Source organism: Lepidochelys kempii, chromosome 25 (assembly GCF_965140285.1).
Source record: "Lepidochelys kempii isolate rLepKem1 chromosome 25, rLepKem1.hap1, whole genome shotgun sequence".
NCBI lineage: Eukaryota > Metazoa > Chordata > Testudines > Cheloniidae > Lepidochelys > Lepidochelys kempii.
In genome coordinates, this window is record NC_136404.1 from 16,479,883 (window position 1) to 16,501,044 (window position 21,162).

A 21,162-nucleotide genomic window follows, 5' to 3' on the forward strand; every position below is an offset into this window, starting at 1 on the left:
TGCAAAGGCCGCGCCGTCGCCCATTGGCTGGGAGGGAGAAGCGGCGGCGGCCAATGAGGAGCGGGCGCGCCGCGGGGCGCGCAGGCGCAGTCGGGGCTGGAGGGAGGTTCGAAGTGGCCGGGCGGGCGCTGGCCGGGGCTGAGGCGAGATGGCGCCGCCGTGAGCGGGACCCCCCCGGGGACGGCTCCGGACCCTGCCCGCGGGCGGAGGAGCGGCGGCGGCCCCGCCTTCCGCGAGATGGGAGGGGGCGGGGGGCGGCCCGGTGTGCGCATGCGCTGAGGGGAGCGGTCCCCCCCTCCCCGCCCGGAGCCGGCATGAGCCGCGCGGGGCCCGCGGTCCTGGCCGCCCGGCTGTGCGAGGCGCTGCACGGCGAGGAGGCCCCGTAAGCGGGGGAGGGGCGCGCTGCTCGGGGGCAGGTTGCTGTGTGGGGGGAGGGCTTCGTCCGTTGGTAGCAGTGGGGGTGTCACTGCGCTGGGGGGGTTAATCTATAGGTAGCAGTGGGGGTGTCACTGCATGCACTGCACTGGGGGGGTTAATCTATAGGTAGCAGTGGGGGTGTCGCTGCATGCACTGCGCTGGGGGGGTTAATCTATAGGTAGCAGTGCGGGTATCACTGTACACTGCATTGAGAAGGGGTCAGCAGGCAGGTTCGGTGTGCAGTGGGGATTGCTTCACTTAGGGGGAAGGCACCTTGCTGCTATGGGGCTACCAGGGACACACTGCACTGGTGACAGGAGGTAGCTCGCTGTGCACCAAGGGGCTTGCTACACTGGAGAAACAGATGCTCACCATGCACACTGCATTGCTGGGGGACTCTCCCCAGTGGGGGGGGAAGGGGAAGGGATGTGCAGCACTGGGGAGGGGAGGACTCCCTGTACTAACTAGCTAGCAACTTTGTCCCTTGCTACTGATTCTATGGCTGTTAGTCCCTGGTTTCCACTCAGCCCCCATGGAGGGCAGCGCCAAAGCATACAGGCCTATGGTGCTTGTGTGGGTGTGTGTCTGCCAGCTGCCCTGCCCACCCTGCTGTCACAAAGCAGCACTAATCAAACGTAGGGCGGAGCAGTAGCCAGGCATTAAGGATTCTTCAATTGCCTGAGCTTGTGTCATCTGGGTAGACTAACCTTTTCGGGCAGAGCCTGTGTCTTTGTATGTCTCCAAGAACCTAAGATGCTTCTGAGGGTACATAAATAAGCAATAGTAACCTTGCACTCATTGCAGCTCTGAGCCTGCCTGCTGGTATGAGCCAAAGCATCCAATAGTGTGTAGCCCTATGCCATTTATGCAGTACTTTGCTTGAACATGTGCAATAACATTTGATGCCTTTTTGCAAATTGTACCTCATAGTCATTGCAATTCCAATGTCAAGCAATTCATTATACTTGTATTATGCTTTCCAAGAAAGTAACTGGTTTTATCTTTGCTGGTTGTATAATGGTAATTCATGGTTATTTTGCACCTTGGTGTGTTTAAGAGGTGGTGATAATGCTTTTCATCAGTAGATCACAAAGCAGATCTGTATCATTATTCCCATTTTATAGATGAAGAAACTGAGACACAGAGAGGGGAAGTTGTTCCTGCCTAGGGGGATTCTCTCTCTGAAGTGCGGGTAGAAAAAGGCTGCTCTGATGATTGTATGGTAGAAATGAGAGGATTCAAACGCCCCTATATCTTGCTGAAAACAACAAGCTATCTAATCTCAGAACGCAAGGGATATGTCTGGACTTGTTAGTAGAAGCCTGAGGTTTAAGTCTGACTATAACAAGGGGCGGAGCCTTTGCCTTCTCACTGAAAATAGGGCCTCCGGTTAAACAAGTAATCAGGAGAAACAGGAAGCATAAGTCTACAATGCATGGGAAAGCTATCCGAAGGGGGGAGCACCCCACTAGGTGCTGCCTCCGGAAAGCCAGCAGCCAGAGGCAACAGGAAGCTTGTGACGAGTGAAGGCTACTGATAAAATAGTAGGTGCTCCTTGTGTGCATTGTTTTGAGGGCCAGAAGTTTGTTGCAAAACTTGTAGCAATCTTGAATCACTTGTGAATTACAAGTATATTTCCCCCCACCCGATGAAGAGTGAGAAGAGAAAGTGCGTCTGCAGGCGTTTTAGTGACAAACACATTATTGTTATGAACTGCTGCCAAAACCTTCCTCTTCAGAAAGTGCATTTTACTGTAAGAATGACACCACTTTCTACCCCTCTCCCCAAGAAAAAAACAATCCAGGGGAGAAAAACCTGACCCAAATCAATTTAAGAAAAACAAACAAGTAAATTTTAATAAAATTTAAAGTGTGCATAATGCAGCCTCAAGCAGACTTCATCTTGAAATGGGAGACATGCATGAGATTCAATGAAGTCTAGTAGGGACTCTGCAATTGCTATAGATTTTATGTGGCAGGTGCTCAGATACCATGGCTAAGGGCAGCAACACAAAACCCTGAAATAGATTTTAAAAAAGGAAAAGATTGTTACAAAAAATGTCATTTGTCAGTGGATTATATCTGCTAGGGAACACCAGTCCCTAACCAGCACGGCTGGAGATTTTGGGGGACAAGGAGAGATTCTTGCCAGCAGTGTAACCTCAGTTGAAAGATGCATCTTTAGACATTGAAATTATGTATCTTCTGGCACACCCACTCACATTAGATGATAGACTTCTAATAAATGACAAGTCTATAGTACTGTTATCTGATACTCACATAGTGGAATGACTGTTGTAGAAACTTTAAACAGACATTGTCCCTGCCCCGAAGATCTTAGTCTCATGTTGAATGGTCCCTGTCTAGTCATGCTGTGTGACTATCCCATGTGAGCAGCTTGTAATTGGTGCCCTGTTGTACATCTGAAGGGATGTGGAAGCACTGCTGAAGCAGGGTGCGGATCCTAACCTGGTTCTGCCAGAAGGAATTGCAGCGATCCATCTGGCTGCTGGCAAAGAAAGGGAAAGTGGGGTTCGTTGTCTGAAGCTGATTCTCCAGTATGGCGGCAACCCAAATGCCAGGTAATCTGGGGAAGCTTTTTTATTTGGGGAGAAGGGGGGCGGTTTTTAGTTAGCCAATGAAGCCCATTTAATACTTTGTGCACTTCAGACGTTAATGAGTTAATCCTTCTCCCTTTCCACTGCAAAGCAACGTCTTTGTTGTTCAGATAGAAAAACTGAGAGGTGAAGTAACTCACCCAAGGTCACACACTAAGCTATTGGCAAAGCTGGGGATAGCTGGGGAGTCCTGCCCCCTAGTCTTGTGCGCTAGTCATTGGGAAATCTACCCCAAACTTGTGATCCTGGATTAGTTAACATCTGTCTTTCCTTATGTACACCTAAAAATAACTTTGAAGCACAAAATGAAAGACTTTCTGTTTGGTAGATTATCACAATGTGCTGATGGACGGGAGATTCTTGCTCAAGGTTCTATCTGAGAGCGTTGAAACTGACAGACTGGACACAGATGTGTTCAATGTGAATTGTGTGGCTTTATTTCTCACCTGCTGAAAAGGCAGGGCAATCAGGGAGGTAGGTAGTCTGTGCTCCAGTCCAGTGTGGAAAATGTGTGAGATCCGGGTATGCTGGGTCCTGTTGAATCACGTTTGAACTGAAAGATGCTGGAATGACTTTTTGCCTCTCTTTTTTGCACAGCTAAAAAGATGAGATGCATGTGAAGTTTGATCAGAGAAGAATAGTTGTAAACTGTAAACTTGTGAGAAGTGTTACTATTCAAGATGGTCCCATTTCAACCAGGGCGTTGTGAGCCAGTGTTCAGAACTGCATTCAGTATGATAACGTGTCTCAGGGATTTGCCCTCCACAGAATTGCTGTTTAAACCACCCTCTGAAATGTTAAATGTTTGTCACTCTTTTAGAAGTTGCATATACAAAGACAGACAAAATATGAAACTCTGATCTCTTATAAAACAATAATAAACTTCCCCTGAATTATGTGTTTCTTAGAAAGCTTGCAATAATACAAACTGCCACAAACCTTGTTATGGTCTATATCATGACAGGTTGTACAAGGAGTGTATGTAACCGTTTTGCAAGATGGAGTCAGCAGTAACAAGTGCCAGGTTCAATATCCCAGGGTCCCTCTTAACAATATAACACAGACCCAGCTTGAGCACCCACCCAGTAATCAATTTTGGTTGGTGTTGGGTTACAAATCATTTGGCAATATAGCTCTGTCTGCTGGATACCTAGGCTGAGTAGGTGTGTTCATGTAAATACCATCTGGTCCTGAAGCCTTTTCCCCCAGCTCATCACTAGCTGTCAGTGGAGAGCTCATTCAGACCTTACGTATAAAAAGAAAAACATTTGTGTGTCTTATCATGTTGATATACCAATATTTAGAGTGGTTGCCATCCATCCCTCCACTAGACTCAATCATACATTTGACAAGACAATACTAAATGAAATGTGTTTCTTCCTTTGTCAAATAAGGTTGGAAGTAGTTGCAAAATGTTATGTACCAAAATATACACCAACCAGTGGGTGTTACTCACTATACTGTATCATAATCTCCTGTTTCCTTTGTTGCGTTTTAATAGACACACATTGGCATTTAAAGAATTATTTTCTTAAGGCACATAAAGGTATTGGAATGTAAACCTGGGGCCCTGTGTATTTCAGGTCAATAGAGGAACTCACTCCATTGCATGTAGCAGCTTCTTGGGGATGTTACAAATGCTTGAAGCTCCTACTGAGGAACGGAGGGGACCCAAATCTCGAAGACCAGGTTCGTATAATTATAATTTCAGTGTTGTCATCTTCTCCAGACTCTTGCTAACTAACTTAGGGACAGGCATTTCTCAGGGCTGTGATGGATTCTCTCATCACTTTATCTAGTCTTCTAAATCGGATCTTTCTAACTGATACACTCTAGCTCAACTTGTGGGCTTGATGCAAGACTTGCTGGGTGATGTTCTGTGGCCTGGGTTATGCCAGAGGTCAGACTTGATAATCATAGTGGTGCCTTCTGGCCTTAAGATCTATGAATCTATAACCAGTGAGGGCCCTGAATGGAAAACCATGTCTCCTTATAGTCCTGAGCAGAGATTACTGCCTGGGTCGAACTGACTGGTGATTTTATGATGTGGGTGAATGTCTTTTAGGGATTAGAGGCCACCAGATTTGTTCCATTTGTCACTTTGAGCAAGAGCGGAAACATTAATGTATTAAACTGTCTGTGGCCCTGAGCACTTGTCATTAAAGCTTATTATTTAACTGCCAGTTCTGTTCAAGGCAGAAATAAAAGCATGGTCCCTGCCCTGAGGAGCTGACATCTCATGGCTGTGTTGCAACAGGAAGATCCACCTATATTCATTCACCCCATGGTGAGCCTTTTGCTTCACCTGGGTACAGTATTCTTCTACACCCTGATTCCTGTTGCGTTGCTGTGTGCAGTAAAACAGCTGCCACGTTCCACCTCAGAGGTGGCTGCATTTCAGTAATGAATGAAGTGATTCCTCCATTAATAAAGTGCTTTGGTGTGATCAGCACTATTTAAATACAGCTTCTTCTTATTCCACTAGAACCCTTTACTGTTTAGCTTGAGACCCTTTGTCTCTGGAAACTACATACATCACCTGCATAATGGGCAGTCTTCTTCCAGCCTAAGGTTGGCGAGCCTCCAGATGTGGCTTTCCAGCTGAGTAGCGCAGCATGGTCTCACCTTTACACTTGGGTAGTTCCCAGCAGAGTGTTTCCCCTTGAGAAGCAGAGCATGATCAGGTGGTATGTGTTTAATCCTCTTTTTTTTGGTGCCTTTGCTCTTCAGGATGGAAACAGAGCAATCGACTTAGCCTTGGAACAGGGAAACAAGATGTGTGTGCAAATCCTGCAGGGCTTCCAGCATGCCTGTCTCCCAGAGGAGGCTGATGGAGCAAACACGCACACATGTAAGTGCAGTAAGCATTTCTGAATGAGTGCTGGGCTTGTGCTTCTGAACTGTGAATGCCCTCATTTGTAAGGGCTTCAGCTGCCTCGGGAGAATCACCTTCTCACGAGCTCTGGCTGGCCCCTGTTTGAAGCAGGAATTGACACTTAAATAAGTGCAAAATTGTATTTAAAAAACCCAACACTTAACACATTCCCTGCAATAAGTGCTGGGGAAAGGCTTTGGATTCTGGGCCGCTGTCTGTTTGCAAACTTCCTCCCACAAACCATCTGTCTCAGCCCTGACTTGGAGAGACGATCTCCGTGGCGCTGAGAGGGTACTGTAAGCCTCTGGCCCCTCAGTCTTTGGTCTCTCTACTGACCTAGCAAGGCACTGAACAACTAACAGATGAGGACTCTTGCTGTTCATTGCCTGATATGACCTAGAAATGAAAGGCTCTGGATCCCTCTATCCCCTGACCCAATCCCACAAACTGTTCTCAAGCATTTTCACTTATATGCAGTCTAGAAAAACTGAAGCAGACTGGATTAATGCTCCGTATTGCTGTGATAATAATAATACCCAGCTCATAGGTAACACTCTTCATCAGTCGATCTCAAAGTGCTTCACAAAGCAGAGCAGTAGTAGTATCCCCATCTTACAGATGGGGAAACCGAGGCACAGGGAAGAGAAGTGACTTGACCAAGGTCACCCAGCAGGCCAGTGACTGGGAATAGAAACCAGGTTTCCTAAGCCCTAGTCCTGTGCGCTGTCCACTAGGCCACACTGCCTCCTTTTGAGTTGTACTGTGCTTTGATTTGATTTAAAAATGAAGCCTGACAGCATGCTGTGAGGTGCTTCCCACATTACACGCGAGTGAACTGAGACAGACAGGTGAGGTGACTCTCTCAAGGTCACACATGGAGTCAGTGGCAGAGCAAGGAATAGATTCTAGGAGGTCTGGTGCCCGACTGTCTGCTTTGCCAACAAGGTGGTACTGCAGATGAACTGCTCTGTGTGTTTCGTTAGCATGGTTTGTAAGACGCAAACATATGTTGATGTTTGCTGTTTTAATATAATGAACACTGGTGTGTCGCTCTATCTTGTACAGTCTGCCATGAAGGCTTCAGAAGAACTGAGAGCTTCCTTTCCATTCTGACTGACGACTGCACAGAAACCGGTATCATCTCAAGTCTTTCTGAAGCGTGGGATGAACCTGGACTGCTCAGCAGCACCCAAAAGTGTCTGCCGGACAGGAGTCCCAGTAACGCAGGGCTGGGTGTCACCTTTAACAACGCGGCAGCTGCCGATGCAAGTGGCCGGCTGAGTTGTATCCCAGGGAATCTCCAGGACCATCCGTGCGGTTCAATGCCCCTGTCCACATTGGCCTTTTGTGCCTATTCACACCTGGGGCGTTCCCAAGGACCTTCCATTTTGTCTGACAATGATCCTAGCAGCCATCCTGGCCTACCTCAGCCAGTACTGTCCAGCACTTGGCTTTCAGCCAGTAATGAGCCTCAAGAACTAACTTCAAGTCTGACTACAACACAGGGCCTTCCTGGGGACGAAGCTTCTGCTTCTCCTTCCTCAGAGACAGACAATGGTTTGACACCACCTGGCCGTGGCTATGAAGACACAACAGATGGTGGTCACGATCTGTCTTCCCAGCCAGTGCCTTGCCAGGATGAATCCATTTCAAAGGAGTCCATGATCTTCTCTCAACCACAGCGTTGCAGCATGAGCCGTGCAGTGCGAGCACGGAGAAGTGTCAGTTTCTGTGAGTCCCCTAAAATTTTCCCCCTCCATAACAATGGGAACTGGAAGGAAAGCCCTTCCGGGCTACGCTGCAACCCCAGAACTAGTGATGCCAACGGGACTATGGGCCTGTCCCAGCTCAGTGACTTCCTCGATCTCGAAATGTTAGGAAAGGTGAATGGCCAGGAAGGATTGGATGTCACATCCCCAGACCACGTGTACCTGTTCTGTCGGGCCAACTCCACAGCCATTTATGACTTGGAAAAGACAGTGATGGATCCAACGTTCTTGGCCAGAACGCATGAAAATTCAGACTCTCCCTTCGCCACTGGACAGGTGCTTAGCGGAGGCCCCGAGAGCAGCGGCAGCCAATATGGCAGCTGTGACAGCGACTGTTACATTAGTGCCACAGATGCTTCTGACCACAGTGAGCTGAAGAAATGCTTGGAAGGGAAAGATACACAATGCTGCAGCTCTTCTCTGTGTGCCGGGGACGGAAGTGCTGATTCCAGCTGCACTGGCAGCAAAGATGGGAGTTCACGAGCGTGCTTAGGCAAACAGTTGATGGCCAGCACCACAGGTCAGAGCTGCGAGAAGCTGGTAGAAATGCCATCTGCAATGGAAACAGTTATGCAGCACGTGTCCCGCTCCGAGTCACAGAACACAGAGATTGCAGGAGGAAGGCATTTATGTGCTAGTTCTGAAGCATCCCATATTAGCAGGGATGGTTCTGGTTTGACCTCCGCTGGGAAGCCAGCTTCAGAGCTGTGTACCTGCGGCACTGCACACGAATCTCTCAAAGACATGGGGATATCGAGCCCTTCCCAAGCGTTACAGGCTGAGTGTGTCCCTTACAAGCAGAATGACAGAGGCTCAAACATCTTGTCAACTCAGCAACCACATCAGTTGACACCGGCTGCTGTTGCAGTTGAGGAGGCTGGTCCTCGGGAAGCTGCCTCCACTGTGAACTACAGGCAAATTATTGCAGACTGGGTACTGCAGGGTAAATTGAAGGGGATGGTGCTTTCCACAGAGAGCAGTCTCTCTGCAAGGACAGAACTGACCAGTAGCCAGTGGGTAGCAAGAAAAGCCGATATTCAGGAATGGGATCCCTCTGCAAATGGGTGTGACCCAGAGACGGCGGACACGGTGCTGCTAGGCGGGGCCACGGGTGGGATGCCGGACATGGGGACGCCAGGTGGGGCCGCAGGAGGGACGCCGGACACGGGGACGCCAGGCGGGGACATGGAAGACAATAGCAGAGAGGAAGAAATGAACGGCAACCCATTCAGAGGGAGATCGGTAAAGCCTCCCAGTCTGAGCAGTGAAGCTGACACCTTAGTGATCCAGTGCCTTGCCAGTCCCGCTGACAGCTCTGGAGAAGAGGAGCTCTCTTACTTGAGTGAGAAAGAGAAGATGTTTCCCACAAAGTCCTTCCACTCACCACTGCTTCCCTGCCACGTCACCCCCAGAACAAAGAGCCGCTTGACGTCCGCAGCGCGTGACAGCAACTCCTCCTCATCGCTCTTCGAGGAGACGCTGGAGATGCCAAGGCGGCCCAGAAGAATTAGGAGCCCCCAGGGGATGCCTTGGATGCCAGTTGGCCCTGCCCCCTGTCTGGAAGGTAATACCGCAGGGGGGAGCTGGGTCGCTCCGGGGGGTGAAAATGCATCTTGTTGGGAAGCAGAAGAAACGAATGACCTGGATGATACTGAAATAATCGCAAAAGCCACTAGCCGCTCAGGGTCCTCTGCTGGTCGTAGCAGCTACCCAGATGCCAGCCCCACGGTGCTGCTAGACTCTGATGGGGGCACCAATGAGCAGGCCTTGTCTGGTAACAAGGGCGAAGCCAAGCCAGGTGCTGCCTGCCACGGTGGCATCCCTCCCCACCTCCCAAGCTCCGATACAGACAACCCTCCATTAGACAGCATGTGGCTGACGGAGGATGGGGAGGGTCATTGCACAGACCCAACATGGCAGGTTGCTCTCACCAAGCCCCTTGGTGCAACAGCCTTCTCCCAGGCTGAGTCCGACGCTGTGAGTGAGGAATGTGGGAGAGTGTTGCTCAGTGCGTGCCTGCAAGAGGAGCGCCGTCAGCCTCAGCTGGATGCCAAGAGGCAGCCTGGTCCCTCCAGGGTTAGTTTCAGTCGGCTATCTTCCAGGAGGCCTTCTCGGGCAACGTCTGCCACCGACCACCTGTCAGGGAGGCTGAGCCCCGTGCTGGACTCATGCAGCCAGGACTTTCCCCTCTCACCCGGCGGCCGCCCTGTGAACCTCAGCACCTGTGAGCCAGTGGAATATCTCTACATGGACGAGGAGGAAGGGTACGTGCTAATCGAGCGTCACGTCCCATGCACGGACAACACGTCTGTCCTTGCAGACACTACGAGCTCCGATGACACTATCGTTTATGACTGGAGAGCCTACCAGAGCAAACTGGCGGAGCAGGAGAGCAAGGAGAACCAGCCACCGCAGTGCAAGGCACCAGTGGCAACCTCCAGGCTGCATCTCCTTTCCGACGAGGCCCTCATTAGGAAGCTGAGAAAGCTGGGTGCGAACCCAGGGCCCGTTACGGGTCTAACGAGGAAGCTCTACGAGCAGCTGCTCGACAAACTGATGAAAGACCCGAACACCCAGGCCAGGAAGAGGTCTGCAGGTAAGCAGTTTCTTTCAGGGAACAGGTGGGTGTGGAGCTTTTAGCTAAGCTGTTCTGTCAGAGGCCAAGTCAGCATGGGAAAGCTGCACCTGTTTAAATTGATTAAGTTAAACTCCTGCAGAGTCCTGCTCCAATTTAAACCGGGTACATTTGATTTAGCTAAAGTGGATTAGGAACCTGAAATAAGCCCCTCGCCAACTGAAATCAGTGTCAACACAGGGATTTGCACTGGTTTTCCTAAATCGGTTTAAACAAGTGCAGCTTTCCTGTGTGGACAAGGTCTGCAACATTAACATTTTAACAGATTTTTCTGTTGCTGCTTTTTCAGTCCTGGGGCCTGCTCTTGTCTACGCACAAACTTGCACTGGGTTAGTTAAACCAGTTCAGGCCGCAGTGTGGACACTATAATCTTGGTTTAGCTTAAATCTGTTGCTAATAGACTTAGGGCTTGTTTATGCTTGAAATGCTGCCGTGGAACAGCAGCTGCGCCACTGTAGCGCTTCCGTGTAGACGCAACCTGTGCTGACGGCGGGCGTAGCTAATCCCCCTCCCTGCGAGGCAGTAGCTAGATCGATGGAAGCGTTCCTAGCACTCTGTTCACGGGGGACGGGGCAGCTTAACTACGTCACTCAGGGAGGTCGATTTTTCACACATCCCCCAAGCAACATAGCTGGGTCAGCCAAACTTTTTAGTGTAGACCAGGCCTCAATCTGCTTGAACATGAAATAACGTCCCACATGGCCTTTGGCATCAGTTTGACAAAATTGGTTTAAACTCTCACCTCAAATTAAACCAGTGCAGCTCCTGTGTACAGAGGTTTCTTTAAAGGTGCATTTGAGTCCACATCACTGCAGACCCCAAAGAAAGCAACCACTTACATGACCCCTTTTCTCCCCTCTGCCATGCCAACCCCCTTGGTTTGTTCCACGAGCTCTCTTTCTGTTAAAAGCATCGCTGCTAGAGGAATCATTCCTCGACAGCATCAGAAAGCATCTACTCCCCCTTCCAGGTGTCGTGTTGCGTTGCTCAGTTACCAAGCCTGGACTCCACTCTGTATTGGCTCTGAGGCACTAAACGCTACCAGTTCACTATGATGACCTCTCCCAACAGCCCAGAGCACCTAGTTGGACATTCAGAGCCAGAGAATTAAGTGGCATTAATCCCAGTTGGGTCCGACTGCTGCTGAGGCAGTTTGGAATGGCCGGATTTCTTTGTAGCTTTGCCCCCGCTGTGATGTGGTGACGTTCACTTAAAGGACTAGGAAAGGCTGGCTATTCGGAGGCCGAGAGGACGGTAATTAGTGTAAGGAAACACAAACCGATAGCCCAGATCCAGAGCGTACGTACCTGGTAACCTACAGCCCAGAGTGCTGCAGTCACTAGATTTCTGCTGTTGTGATGTCTCTTGGGAAGAGACGACAGCTGCGTGCTCTCTGGCATGTCCAAATTACTCCACGTTGCCTAGCCATCTCTGGCTCGCCTTGCCTTGTCTAATCTAGCTGTACGCTCTCTTTCTCCCCCTCCCGCCTTTCTGGGGGTGTGTGTGTGTGTGTGTGAAATGGGCACAGGACTCAGCCCTGAGCTGGCCTCTGCGCTAGAGGCTTTTCAGATCCCCGACTGCAAGGACGACGACATGGCTCTCTCCAGACAGTTCGACAAGCCCGACAAGAACAGGAAGTGGAGGGAGGGCGTGCTGAAGTCCAGCTTTAACTATCTGCTGTTGGACCCCAGGTATGGCCTCTCTTCCCAGCTCTCTCCCTGCACCATGTCCACGCAGAGCGGCTTTTGCCATCTCTCTCTTAGGGGGTCTCTCTGAACTCTTCTCCCGTAGGGACGAGGTTTGCAGGTCCCCACATCTGACCTGCCTTAAAACTGCCATCTCCTGGGGAAGGTCCACTAGGAGAACTTTATCTTCTACCCTACTGCTCCGTTGGCAGGAGTGCCTCTGCTGTCCTATTCCTGCAGGACCTACGTGGGGCCAGGGGAGATGGTTTATGCCGTGTTTGTACCAGCAGGGAACTGATGCCCGCTGGCCAAGATTTTCCGAAGTGACTGGTGATTTTTGAGACCCCTTAAAAGAGCCTGAGCTAATAACAATACACAGAAACTAGCCGGGGCCCCAGAGGAGTCCTGCGGGGCAGCAGCCTGCTGAGAAGTAGCTCAGCCGGAGACTTGGGGCGTGTGTAAGGAACAGCAAATGAGACCAAACCCTTCTACACTCAGCGTTGCCTCCTCTTGCAGGGTGACTCAGAACTTACCTTTCCGCTGCCAGCACCTGAGCCAGGCTGACTGCTTTAGGATTTTCATCAGTGCCATCTTCTACGTGGGCAAAGGAAAACGCTCCCGACCCTACAGCCACCTCTACCAGTCCTTAACTCACTACAAAGGTGGAAAGAAGCAGGTAACTGGGCAGGGGAGTCATAAAACAAACGGCCACTAGGCGGCGATAGGCCCTAAACGAGACTTTTCTGCTCTGCCCGAGGTTTAAAACCCACATTTAACACAAGCGCTGTACAGATGAGATCAGCGTAAAGCTGGGGCTCACTGATTTACACAGGGCCAGGATCTGGCCCAAAGCTGTTTAGTCCCCTGTGGAAAGGGGTGTGGGGTGTGCATGCCTCAGGAGAGCCCTTTAACATCAAGGTTTGCCACTTTGACTCCTGCGCTGCCTGGTAGTGACAGGAAGCTGGTACCAGCTGATGGCTGGGTGCTGGGAGCCGGCCTGCTTTGTGGATGGAAAGGGCTTCGGGCCTAAGGGCTCTTACCTGGCACCGTTCACACTTGTACCACTTGTCAATGAGGGCCTGGACAGATGGCTGTCCCGTGGAGAATGACCAGGAACCTGTCAGGGGACAATGAGCTGGCTGCTCCAGATCTGGCCGAGAACCAGTTGGAAGAATAAAATTGCTTGGATTTAAATGTCTCTGGGAATGGCCCATGCCCAGTGTGTCTCACGGGATAACTTGCCCCCCCAGTGGTTTTCAACCTGTGGTCTGCAGATCCCTGGGGGTCTGCAGACTGTCTAAGATTTCCAAAGGGGGCTGCACCTCCATTCAAAATTTGTTTTAGGGGTCTGCAGATGAATGAAGTTTGAAAACCACTGTGTTGGAAGGTTTGTAGTCACCCCTGTGTCCCCCGCAGGCATGCCCCAAAGTGCAGCACATCCTGGACATCTGGGCGGGCGGCCAGGGCGTGATCTCCGTGCACTGCTTCCAGAACGTCATCCCAGTGGAAGCTTACACGCGGGAGGCCTGCTTGGTGGATGCGATTGGTAAGGCAGTAGCAAGTAGCACAATGGTTTTGTCCTAGGTTTACACGAGCTTCCCCCCCTCCCTGAAATCCTTTAAAGACACCCCCCATCTGGCCATTCCCTCCATAGCCCCACGGTGATGTGGTTTAGAAGGGGAGGGGCTGGACTCTGAGCCCACGACTGGGAGCCCCAACTCTGAGGTTCCAATCCCAGCTCTGAAATTGAATCCCCCCCCCCCGTGACCTTGGGGAAGTTTTCCCAGCTCCGTGCCTCAGTTTCCCCATCTGTAAAGGTGGAATGGCGATGACAACTTGCCTCCTAGTGGGGCATGGAGGGTTGGCTTGTTTATAAAGCACTTTGAAGATTAAATATTTGTTCTTGGTTTCACGTGAACCTCAGTCTGCTCGCCCTTCTGAGCTTCTAGCCATCCCATCCTCTTGAGTTCAAGGGGCTCGGAGCCTGGGGCAAATGTACACTGTTTTTTCGGGGGGGAGAAAGGATTTGCCTCTATTGTAAAGCAGGTTTAACTGTCTCTGCGTCAGAGCCTGTCTGGCTCTCTCTGCAGCCAGGTTGCCGTTTCCTGTTTTCAGTCTCTCTCTGATTCAGTTGCAGTTGGGAGCTATGGGCAGGCAACGCCTCCTGCACTCTGCTGGAAAGACTTCCCCGTGTTGGGGGGCCTAGCTTGAATGCGCCCTGCCTGAATCGGGGGCGGATGGGAGGGATGGGGGCTGTCACTGAGCTGAACTCACTCCTGACACGAGCAGCTGCGACTCTGTTGCGCTCCATGGAAACGCACCTCCTTCAGCAGCCTTCCCGTAGGCAGCCAGAGAGAAGTTTCACATGGCTGGAACAGGACGGGGGTGATTCCGCTGGGGGGTGAGGAGCGGGGGGAATCAAGCTGTGGGCTCCCCTGCTAGTGAAACCGTCTGACTCCCCCACCTCCTTACAGTAGAAGGCTTGAGTGAGCCTGCTTCCCCTTCCAGGGTTAAAGATGCTCACCAATCAGAAGAAGGGGAATTACTATGGCGTGGTGGCAAGCTGGCCCATGAAGCGTCGCCGGTGCCTGGGGATTCACATGCTGCACAGGGCCATGCAGATCTTCCTGGCGGAAGGGGAACGGCAGCTGCGTCCCGCAGACATCCAGATTGGGCAGTGAGGATGCTCCCGGCTGGCAGCTGCAGCACCAATTGGATGACTGCGTATGGTGAGCCGGGGAGGTGTATGGCTCGCAGAGGGGCTCTTAGCCAGACGGGGTCTTGGAGTCATTCACCACCGGCAGCAGGGCTGAAACTTGCTGCTCGAGAAAAGGGGAAATCCAAGCTGCTGTGGAACTGACGCCTGCTCACCTCTCCCTAGAGAAGGGGGAGTGTTAAATTGCACTTGGCCAACTGGCCGTGGAAGGTGCCTCCTGCCTGCCGGGGGGGGATTTTTAATCACTGAAACGTGAATTAAATTTGTCTTTTATCTCTGCTGCTCTGAGGTTTGGCAGGACCCTCGAGAAGTCAGGAATAAAGAACACCCAGGGGTTTTACAGCGTTTGTAGGAAGCGGAATCATTCTCTAGTGTCACGTGCTGACCGGCATGTGAGGGGCAGGGGAGTTTTAACATCGTACCTGTTAATGTCTGTTCATGTTCTTGATTCTGTCTGTGGAATTGCGCGTGGAGAAAGAGCTGCGGGAGAGCAGGCGCTGGGGAGCACGCCCTTTTACATACTGCTAGTTTTTGTGCTGCTTGAAGGTTTGTATTTTTTTAACTTTTTTATTATTCTTCCCTAAGTGTGTTTTTTTTAAAAAATAAATCACTGTGGATGGCTCTTAACTCAGAAGTAGAAGCTTTTCAGCCTGTCTGTCTGCAGGGATCTGAGCTGGGTCTCGTCTCAGTCCATCCCCCAGCCTCTGTTCTGCTTTGTGAAGCAAACAGTGCAGGATCATTCCTCCTCCCCATCTCTACCCCGAAGTAGGGAGAGGTGTTGGGCTTCCCTGTTCCTTCTCTCACACATTTTAATCTCTCTGGTACATTGTGCTGTACCAATCTTTAGGCTCAGAGCTGGTTTTCTCACACCCCTTTGAACTGATCAGGGCTGTTCTCAGTACCAGCTCTAACAGGTTCCTTGGAGAGCCATAAGACTCCTGCCCGGCCTGTGAGACACCCTGCTCCCTTGCTCATGCTTTAAAATTCAGTGAGACTCTCCTTGTGACCAGCAGAGAGGCTAACGGCTCAGAGCAGTAGTGATGGAACTAGGGCCTATGTTTGAGCCCAGACCAGACCCTGCCCCAGGAGCCTGTCACTATCAATAAAGTCACATGTGCTGAGAATATCGTAGATATTTACTGTATGAAATGGCACACTCACAGGTTAGGGTTTCATTTTTAAATGGTGGATCACAGCACACAACTTTCCTTTTGCTTCCACACAAGCAGGGTCAGGTACAAGTGGCACAGACTCCAGAATTCATGGCAACAAACACTTAAAAGAACGTGTACCACAACAGGGCACAGTAACAGTCACCTCAACACAGCGACAAGGTCAACCCTGTGTTTCCAAGTACAAATCAGGAGGATGGGGGAAGCAGCTCTTGGGGCCCAGCTGTAGGGAGGGACTGTTAATGGTCAAATCAGACAGCATGGCAGTCCAGTGCCAGCAGCAGGCTTCTGTCTGTGGGGCCACAGCCTGCCTGGGGCTGGTGGTTACAGACAGTTCTCTAAGAACCTCACCCTTGCCACTTAGTGGGAGAGAACCTAGCCAAAGCATTGGCCTCTTCTCCCTCCTCATTGGAGAATAGCTCCTACCCTCCCACCCATCAGTTGAACACACCCTGCTCTAAGGGTGAGGAGAAGGGTGGGACAGGGCTGCACCCAGGGCTGCACCTCTTCACCCCACACCTTGGGCAGCCATTAACCCTTAGTGCTAGGATGGTGCTGTTTGGAGTCGGTAGCATTTTACACCCACTGGTGTAAGGGACTGTGTGGGGTGAGGAGTTGGGTCCAGTACCTCTTCCTTTGTCATGGGCAATAGCTGCCCACTACTGCCACTATTTTGGGGGGTGGGGAGGGAGAACAGTCTGTCTACTGCAATAAGCAGACATTTCTTTACGCTACAGTGACAGTGTTCTCTGGTGGCTGGCTGACCATGCAGCCAGCCCCTGTCTGCACTCAGCGCAGGGTCCAGTGCCAATCCATTCTCTGGCAATGAAGTTACTACACATTCCTCATTCCGTGGCGTGTCTGACAGACCCCTCGGCTTTCTCAGAGCAGTGTTAGCATTTCCGGACCCCATCATAACAATGAACTAGAGGCAGGAGCCTGTCTGCCATTTAGTCCCTAATCAGTGCAGCTCTTCCTCCTTGGAAGCTGCTGTGTCGTTTTCCTGCTGCTCGGGGCCAGAGCTGGCTGAGTTGCTGCTTCTCTCTGAGATGCCCATGCAAATCCCCTGCAAAGAGAATCTGTTGTCTGTAGTTTCCAGTGAGCCAGGGCTGTCCAAACCACAGCGGGATAATTCCACTGCCCGCTGAAATTCAGCAGCTGTTTAATAGCGTGCAGCAAAAGGCTGCACAACCATTTCACTTGGCAATGGCAGGGTTAATTTAAGCAGGCACAATGTAATTACCCAGAGTGGGACTGGGCCAGAACAATGCGGTTAACATTCCCCTTGCCCTTTCCCAGCGAGCTGGGGGGATCTTTCCTGACTAGTTCTACATCTCGTTCAAACGCAAAGTGCTTCCGAGCCCCACAGCAATGACCCCCGAGGATTCAGTTTGCAAAGGGAGGGTCCCCTTGGATTGTTAACTGGATGGTCCCTAACAAATGGAAGGTTACAACAGGTCTGTGCCCATTTCTGCAGCTGCTCTGAAATAAAACATCAGAAGGCTGAAGTGCTAGGCAGCTTCCACTAAGAATTAAGGACACAACACGGGGGTCATCCAGCCATGTAACTGATGACAAGGCGTCAGTCTAGAGATGGCGTTAGTCTAGAGATTCCTGCTTCGATTGGTTAATAGCAGCTACTTGGTCACACAGTTCACTGGAGGCAAAGTCGACTAACTGGAAACATGTTTTGAACCTCCTTGTAAGTCGTTAAAATTCTCATTATGAGACAAACAGGTACAGACAGCAAGGGCCAGGAGCCAAGTCCACCACAGCCGCATGGGTCAGGAGCACCCGGGAGGGACACCCTTCAGTCAGTGATCCATACCTGCTGGTTCCTGCGGAGCAGGGAGTCAGGTTGCTGTCGCATATGGTGGGTTGCCATACTCAGGCTTCCTCCCCGCTAGAACCTGCTGGCTCGGGAGATGGGTTCTGTTCTGGAACGGCCATCCCTAGGCTTATGGCGGTTACTGTTGTCGTGTCAGAGACCCTAGGGCTGTGCTCCCGGGGACGAGCCAAGTTCAGCAGTGGCTTTTGGCTTGGCCCACAGCCGCTGCAGTCCGTGGCAGGGCTGAGCGTGCCTGTAGCAGGTTTGGCCTTGGAGAAGTGGTGCTGTCACGCAGAGGTGGGTGCAGAAGCCCCTCCCATGGCCTGGCACGTTGGAAGCCCCTCAGCCCTGGCTGTGCAGAAGAGCAGCGGGTCAGCTGCACTCAGCAGGCCCCCAAAGATCCTTCCAGCAACTTGGTCCAGCTCCAGTAGAGGATTGGCTCCGCCTGTTCTTGGGGTGAAGTGTCCAGATCTGCCCCACCCCGCCCCAGTTCAGTTCTCTGCAGAGTGCGGGAGCTGCTCTGCGGAGGCTGTACAGGACAAAGAGGCTCGTTTGTATCTCTTTGGTTTCGATGACGGAGCAGGGAAGGGAGAGATCCCTGCACCCGGCGTGGGCTCTGGCAGCCTGGGCGATGCCGCACAGGGTTGGGTGTGCAGCCCTATGGCCACGAAGCGCTGTTCCTTTTATGGGCCGTCAGCTGGCAATAATCCAGCGTGGAGCAGGAGGGAGCCGACAGGCCTGGCTGCATGGGGGAGAGCTGCAGCACAGCTGTCCCAGCCAGGCCTCGGTCACACAGCAGCCCCCACCCATCCCCTCACTCCTAGTAACTGAAAATGAGGGGTGGGAGGAGACTTTTTCCTCTGCCTCTGGGTCAGTCTGGCCTGCAACTGGACACGGTTAAACTGGCCCCAACTCCTGTCCACCCTGCTGTGGACTGGATCAAATGGTCACTGCTGTCAAAGTGGAGGGGGAGCCCCAGAGCTCAACTTTCAACTCTTCGCAGCCCGTTCTGCAACGGACTCAGCCCCTCCCTGCCCCTTTCAGCCGGTACCTGCCCTGCTGCTGGTTTTGCCAGGGTCCAGAGGAAAAGCCGCATGGACAGCGTCAGAGGGTGGTTTTTCCACAGTAGTGGCATCTATAGGTAACGTGACTGGTTTTCTTTTGTAGTTATTCCCTCATTCTTTGCAGCATTCCCCTCCCCCCACTAACCCAGGGCTAGATTACTCGATGCCCACCAAGTTTGGGTGCGAAAGGTGACGCTAACGGGGATGGATGGATGCACGGTGTGTTAATGGCTAGATAATGATGTGCCACGGCTCCCTCTCCGCTTCACATGCGGACACACTCAGCTTCCGTCCGGGCTACCAAACTACACTCGGGAGATGCTCAGCGGGAAGCTGGCGAGGAAAATGCCCTGAGGCAGGACCTGGCCCCAGTGAAGGGAGCAGTTTGGGGTTGTAGTGAATCCGGCTGCAATGTCATTGAGCTATGGTCTGACTGATCATGGGACGGCGTCAAAATCAGTTCCCCAAGACCCTCCCCTGGCCCTATCGGTTCATTGAAGGTTGTGTGGGGAAACGGAGGGTCGCCATGTGGATGAAGCCAGGGAAAAGGTACCTAAAGCACTGGTGGGTTAGGAGGTGGAAGGCATGCTTGGGGTGTGCTGAGAACAGTAGACCCTGCTGCTGGACAGCTCGGCCTTTGCTCATCCGCCCCCTCCTCTCGGACAGCTGGTGTCAAGCTGATCTATGGGCCCAGTCCCAAGGCAGGGCAGCTAGCGTTCAGCAGGAGCCGTCCCTGTGTCCCAGAGCCAGGCTCAAGGGCTGCTCTTCGGAGTCTGGCACCACCAGTCACTATCCCGCCTTGCTCAGCTGCCAGCCAGACATGCATGGTGACCAGTCCTCACTTCTCTGCCTCTTCTCCCTGGGGCAAAAGCCACACATCCTTTAGGTTGTGAGCTCCTCGGGGCAGGTACCCTGTGTCGGGCAGGGTCAAGCCCACCACTGGCCCTCCGGCAAGGCGCTTCAGCTATCCAGGGCTGGCTCACGTTCAGCCGAAGCGAAGCGGGGGATCTAGCTGCTAAGAGTTCGTGGGAAGAGCCTGCCCCTTATGGCTTTGTCCATCCTCATCTTGTGGCTTCTCCCTTAAAGCGCCCCTTTGGTTAATGGTGGGTGGGATGCTATGGGGAGCGGAGAGGCCCTACATGCTGTACCAGTCTGAGCCCCTCCCCACAGTCTCCCTTCTCCACCCCCTGCCCTAAATGGGGCCACTGCATGAGAGAAATTATACTACAAGGAAACAGGATGAAGATGCAGCTTGCGTGCTTGCGTACCCTCCCAGGGAGCGCGCCCTCGGCCAGTTTGCCCTACTCCTGCCGCCAGCCTGCACGCACCAGGCCCTGCAAAGAGGCTCCCCTTGAAGCCATTGTGCTTAACCGCCAGCCAGCCCAGCTTCCAATCCAGCTGTATCCAGGGAAGAAAGCAGCTCCAGGCGTGGCCAGGGAGGAGCCTTTCCACCACACCCCCCTCCGCTCCTGCACTCAGACCCCGTCTCTCTCCATGTCGAAAAGTCCCTCCCGTCGAAGTAGCACCGGAGCCGGGTCACCACTCGCTGACTGGCTTATTTCTTCTCCACTTCTCGCCCTTCCCCGGCGGGCATCTCGGGCTCCCACAGGAGGAACTCGTGGAGCAGGGTGTTCACCGTCTCCGGACACTCCATCATCACCATGTGACTGCCCTCATCAATCACCTTCAGGAACGCCATCAGCAGGATCTGGGAATAGAGGACATGGCACAGGATGGCCATCAGGGCTTATGGAAACTGGAAGAGTCAGGATCCCAGCCAGCAGTTCCCCCTCCCATACAGGTGGGCACTAGCGGGGGTGGGGAGGGCATATACTAGTGCTGAACTGATGGTGCAAGGAGGAAGTCTGGAGCTGTCAGACTCAATGGCAGAGCCCCTGGGGCTGAGGTCAGGCTCAATGGGCATGGACTGATTTCCCCCCAGCTCCAGTCCTGGCACCCAGCTCTGGGCTTATCTCATTGGGACGCAAGCTGCTGCGAGAGCCACCCTGCCCATGCCAGCAACACGTTCCACGCTGCTCGTCCCCAGAGGAAGAGGAGATAACGCCAGGCAAGGGCAGCTGAAGGGCTCTGCCTGTCTGTTCATGCACTGGCAGGCATCAGCCATCGCTCACGCTCCAGCTAGCCTGGGGGAGCAGGGTGACCTCCAGGGCCGCTGGCTGGCAGCACAGGAGCCAGAGAGGAGATGTGCCCTGAGCCCAGCGTGCCTCTCTGATCAGGGGCAGGGAAGGGGGGGCAGGCAGTGGGTGGGGGTCCCTGCCCAAGTTGACCAGCATGTTGCACACAGCTGTCCACACAGGGTGGCTCTGCCCCCAGGACTGCATCCAGCTGGACCCCTACTCTGCCTCTCCACCATGGCAGCCGGG

At 52.4% G+C, this 21,162-nt stretch overlaps 2 protein-coding genes across 8 annotated transcripts in view; one reads left to right on the forward strand and one right to left on the reverse strand.

The window, feature by feature from the left end:
- The first annotated feature begins 98 nt into the window (after nucleotides 1–98).
- On the forward strand, nucleotides 99–15,348 carry ANKLE1 (ankyrin repeat and LEM domain containing 1). Of its 3 annotated transcripts, XM_073323936.2 has the most exons (9): nucleotides 99–382; nucleotides 2,846–2,998; nucleotides 4,618–4,723; nucleotides 5,765–5,885; nucleotides 6,975–10,274; nucleotides 11,842–12,004; nucleotides 12,515–12,674; nucleotides 13,415–13,544; nucleotides 14,507–15,348. In XM_073323936.2, the coding sequence occupies exons 1-9, from the start codon at nucleotides 315–317 to the stop codon at nucleotides 14,677–14,679; spliced, it is 4,374 nt and encodes a 1,457-aa protein (XP_073180037.2). In that variant the 5' UTR covers nucleotides 99–314; the 3' UTR covers nucleotides 14,680–15,348. The 3 variants fall into 3 exon arrangements, with proteins under 3 accessions (XP_073180037.2, XP_073180038.2, XP_073180039.2); XM_073323937.2 differs by lacking the exon at nucleotides 2,846–2,998; XM_073323938.2 differs by lacking the exons at nucleotides 99–382; nucleotides 2,846–2,998 and adding an exon at nucleotides 1,252–1,961.
- A 484-nt stretch (nucleotides 15,349–15,832) lies between these two features.
- The window catches only part of ABHD8 (abhydrolase domain containing 8), a 31,688-nt gene continuing 26,358 nt past the window's right edge, over nucleotides 15,833–21,162 (reverse strand). For 4 of the 5 annotated variants that reach the window (XM_073323964.2, XM_073323962.2, XM_073323965.2 and 1 more), the window contains one exon: nucleotides 15,833–20,486. In XM_073323964.2, coding sequence (XP_073180065.1) covers nucleotides 20,334–20,486 — 153 coding nt within the window. In that variant the 3' untranslated portion in view covers nucleotides 15,833–20,333. The remainder of the gene's footprint in view (nucleotides 20,487–21,162) is intronic. The other variant, XM_073323967.1, reaches the window with a different exon arrangement.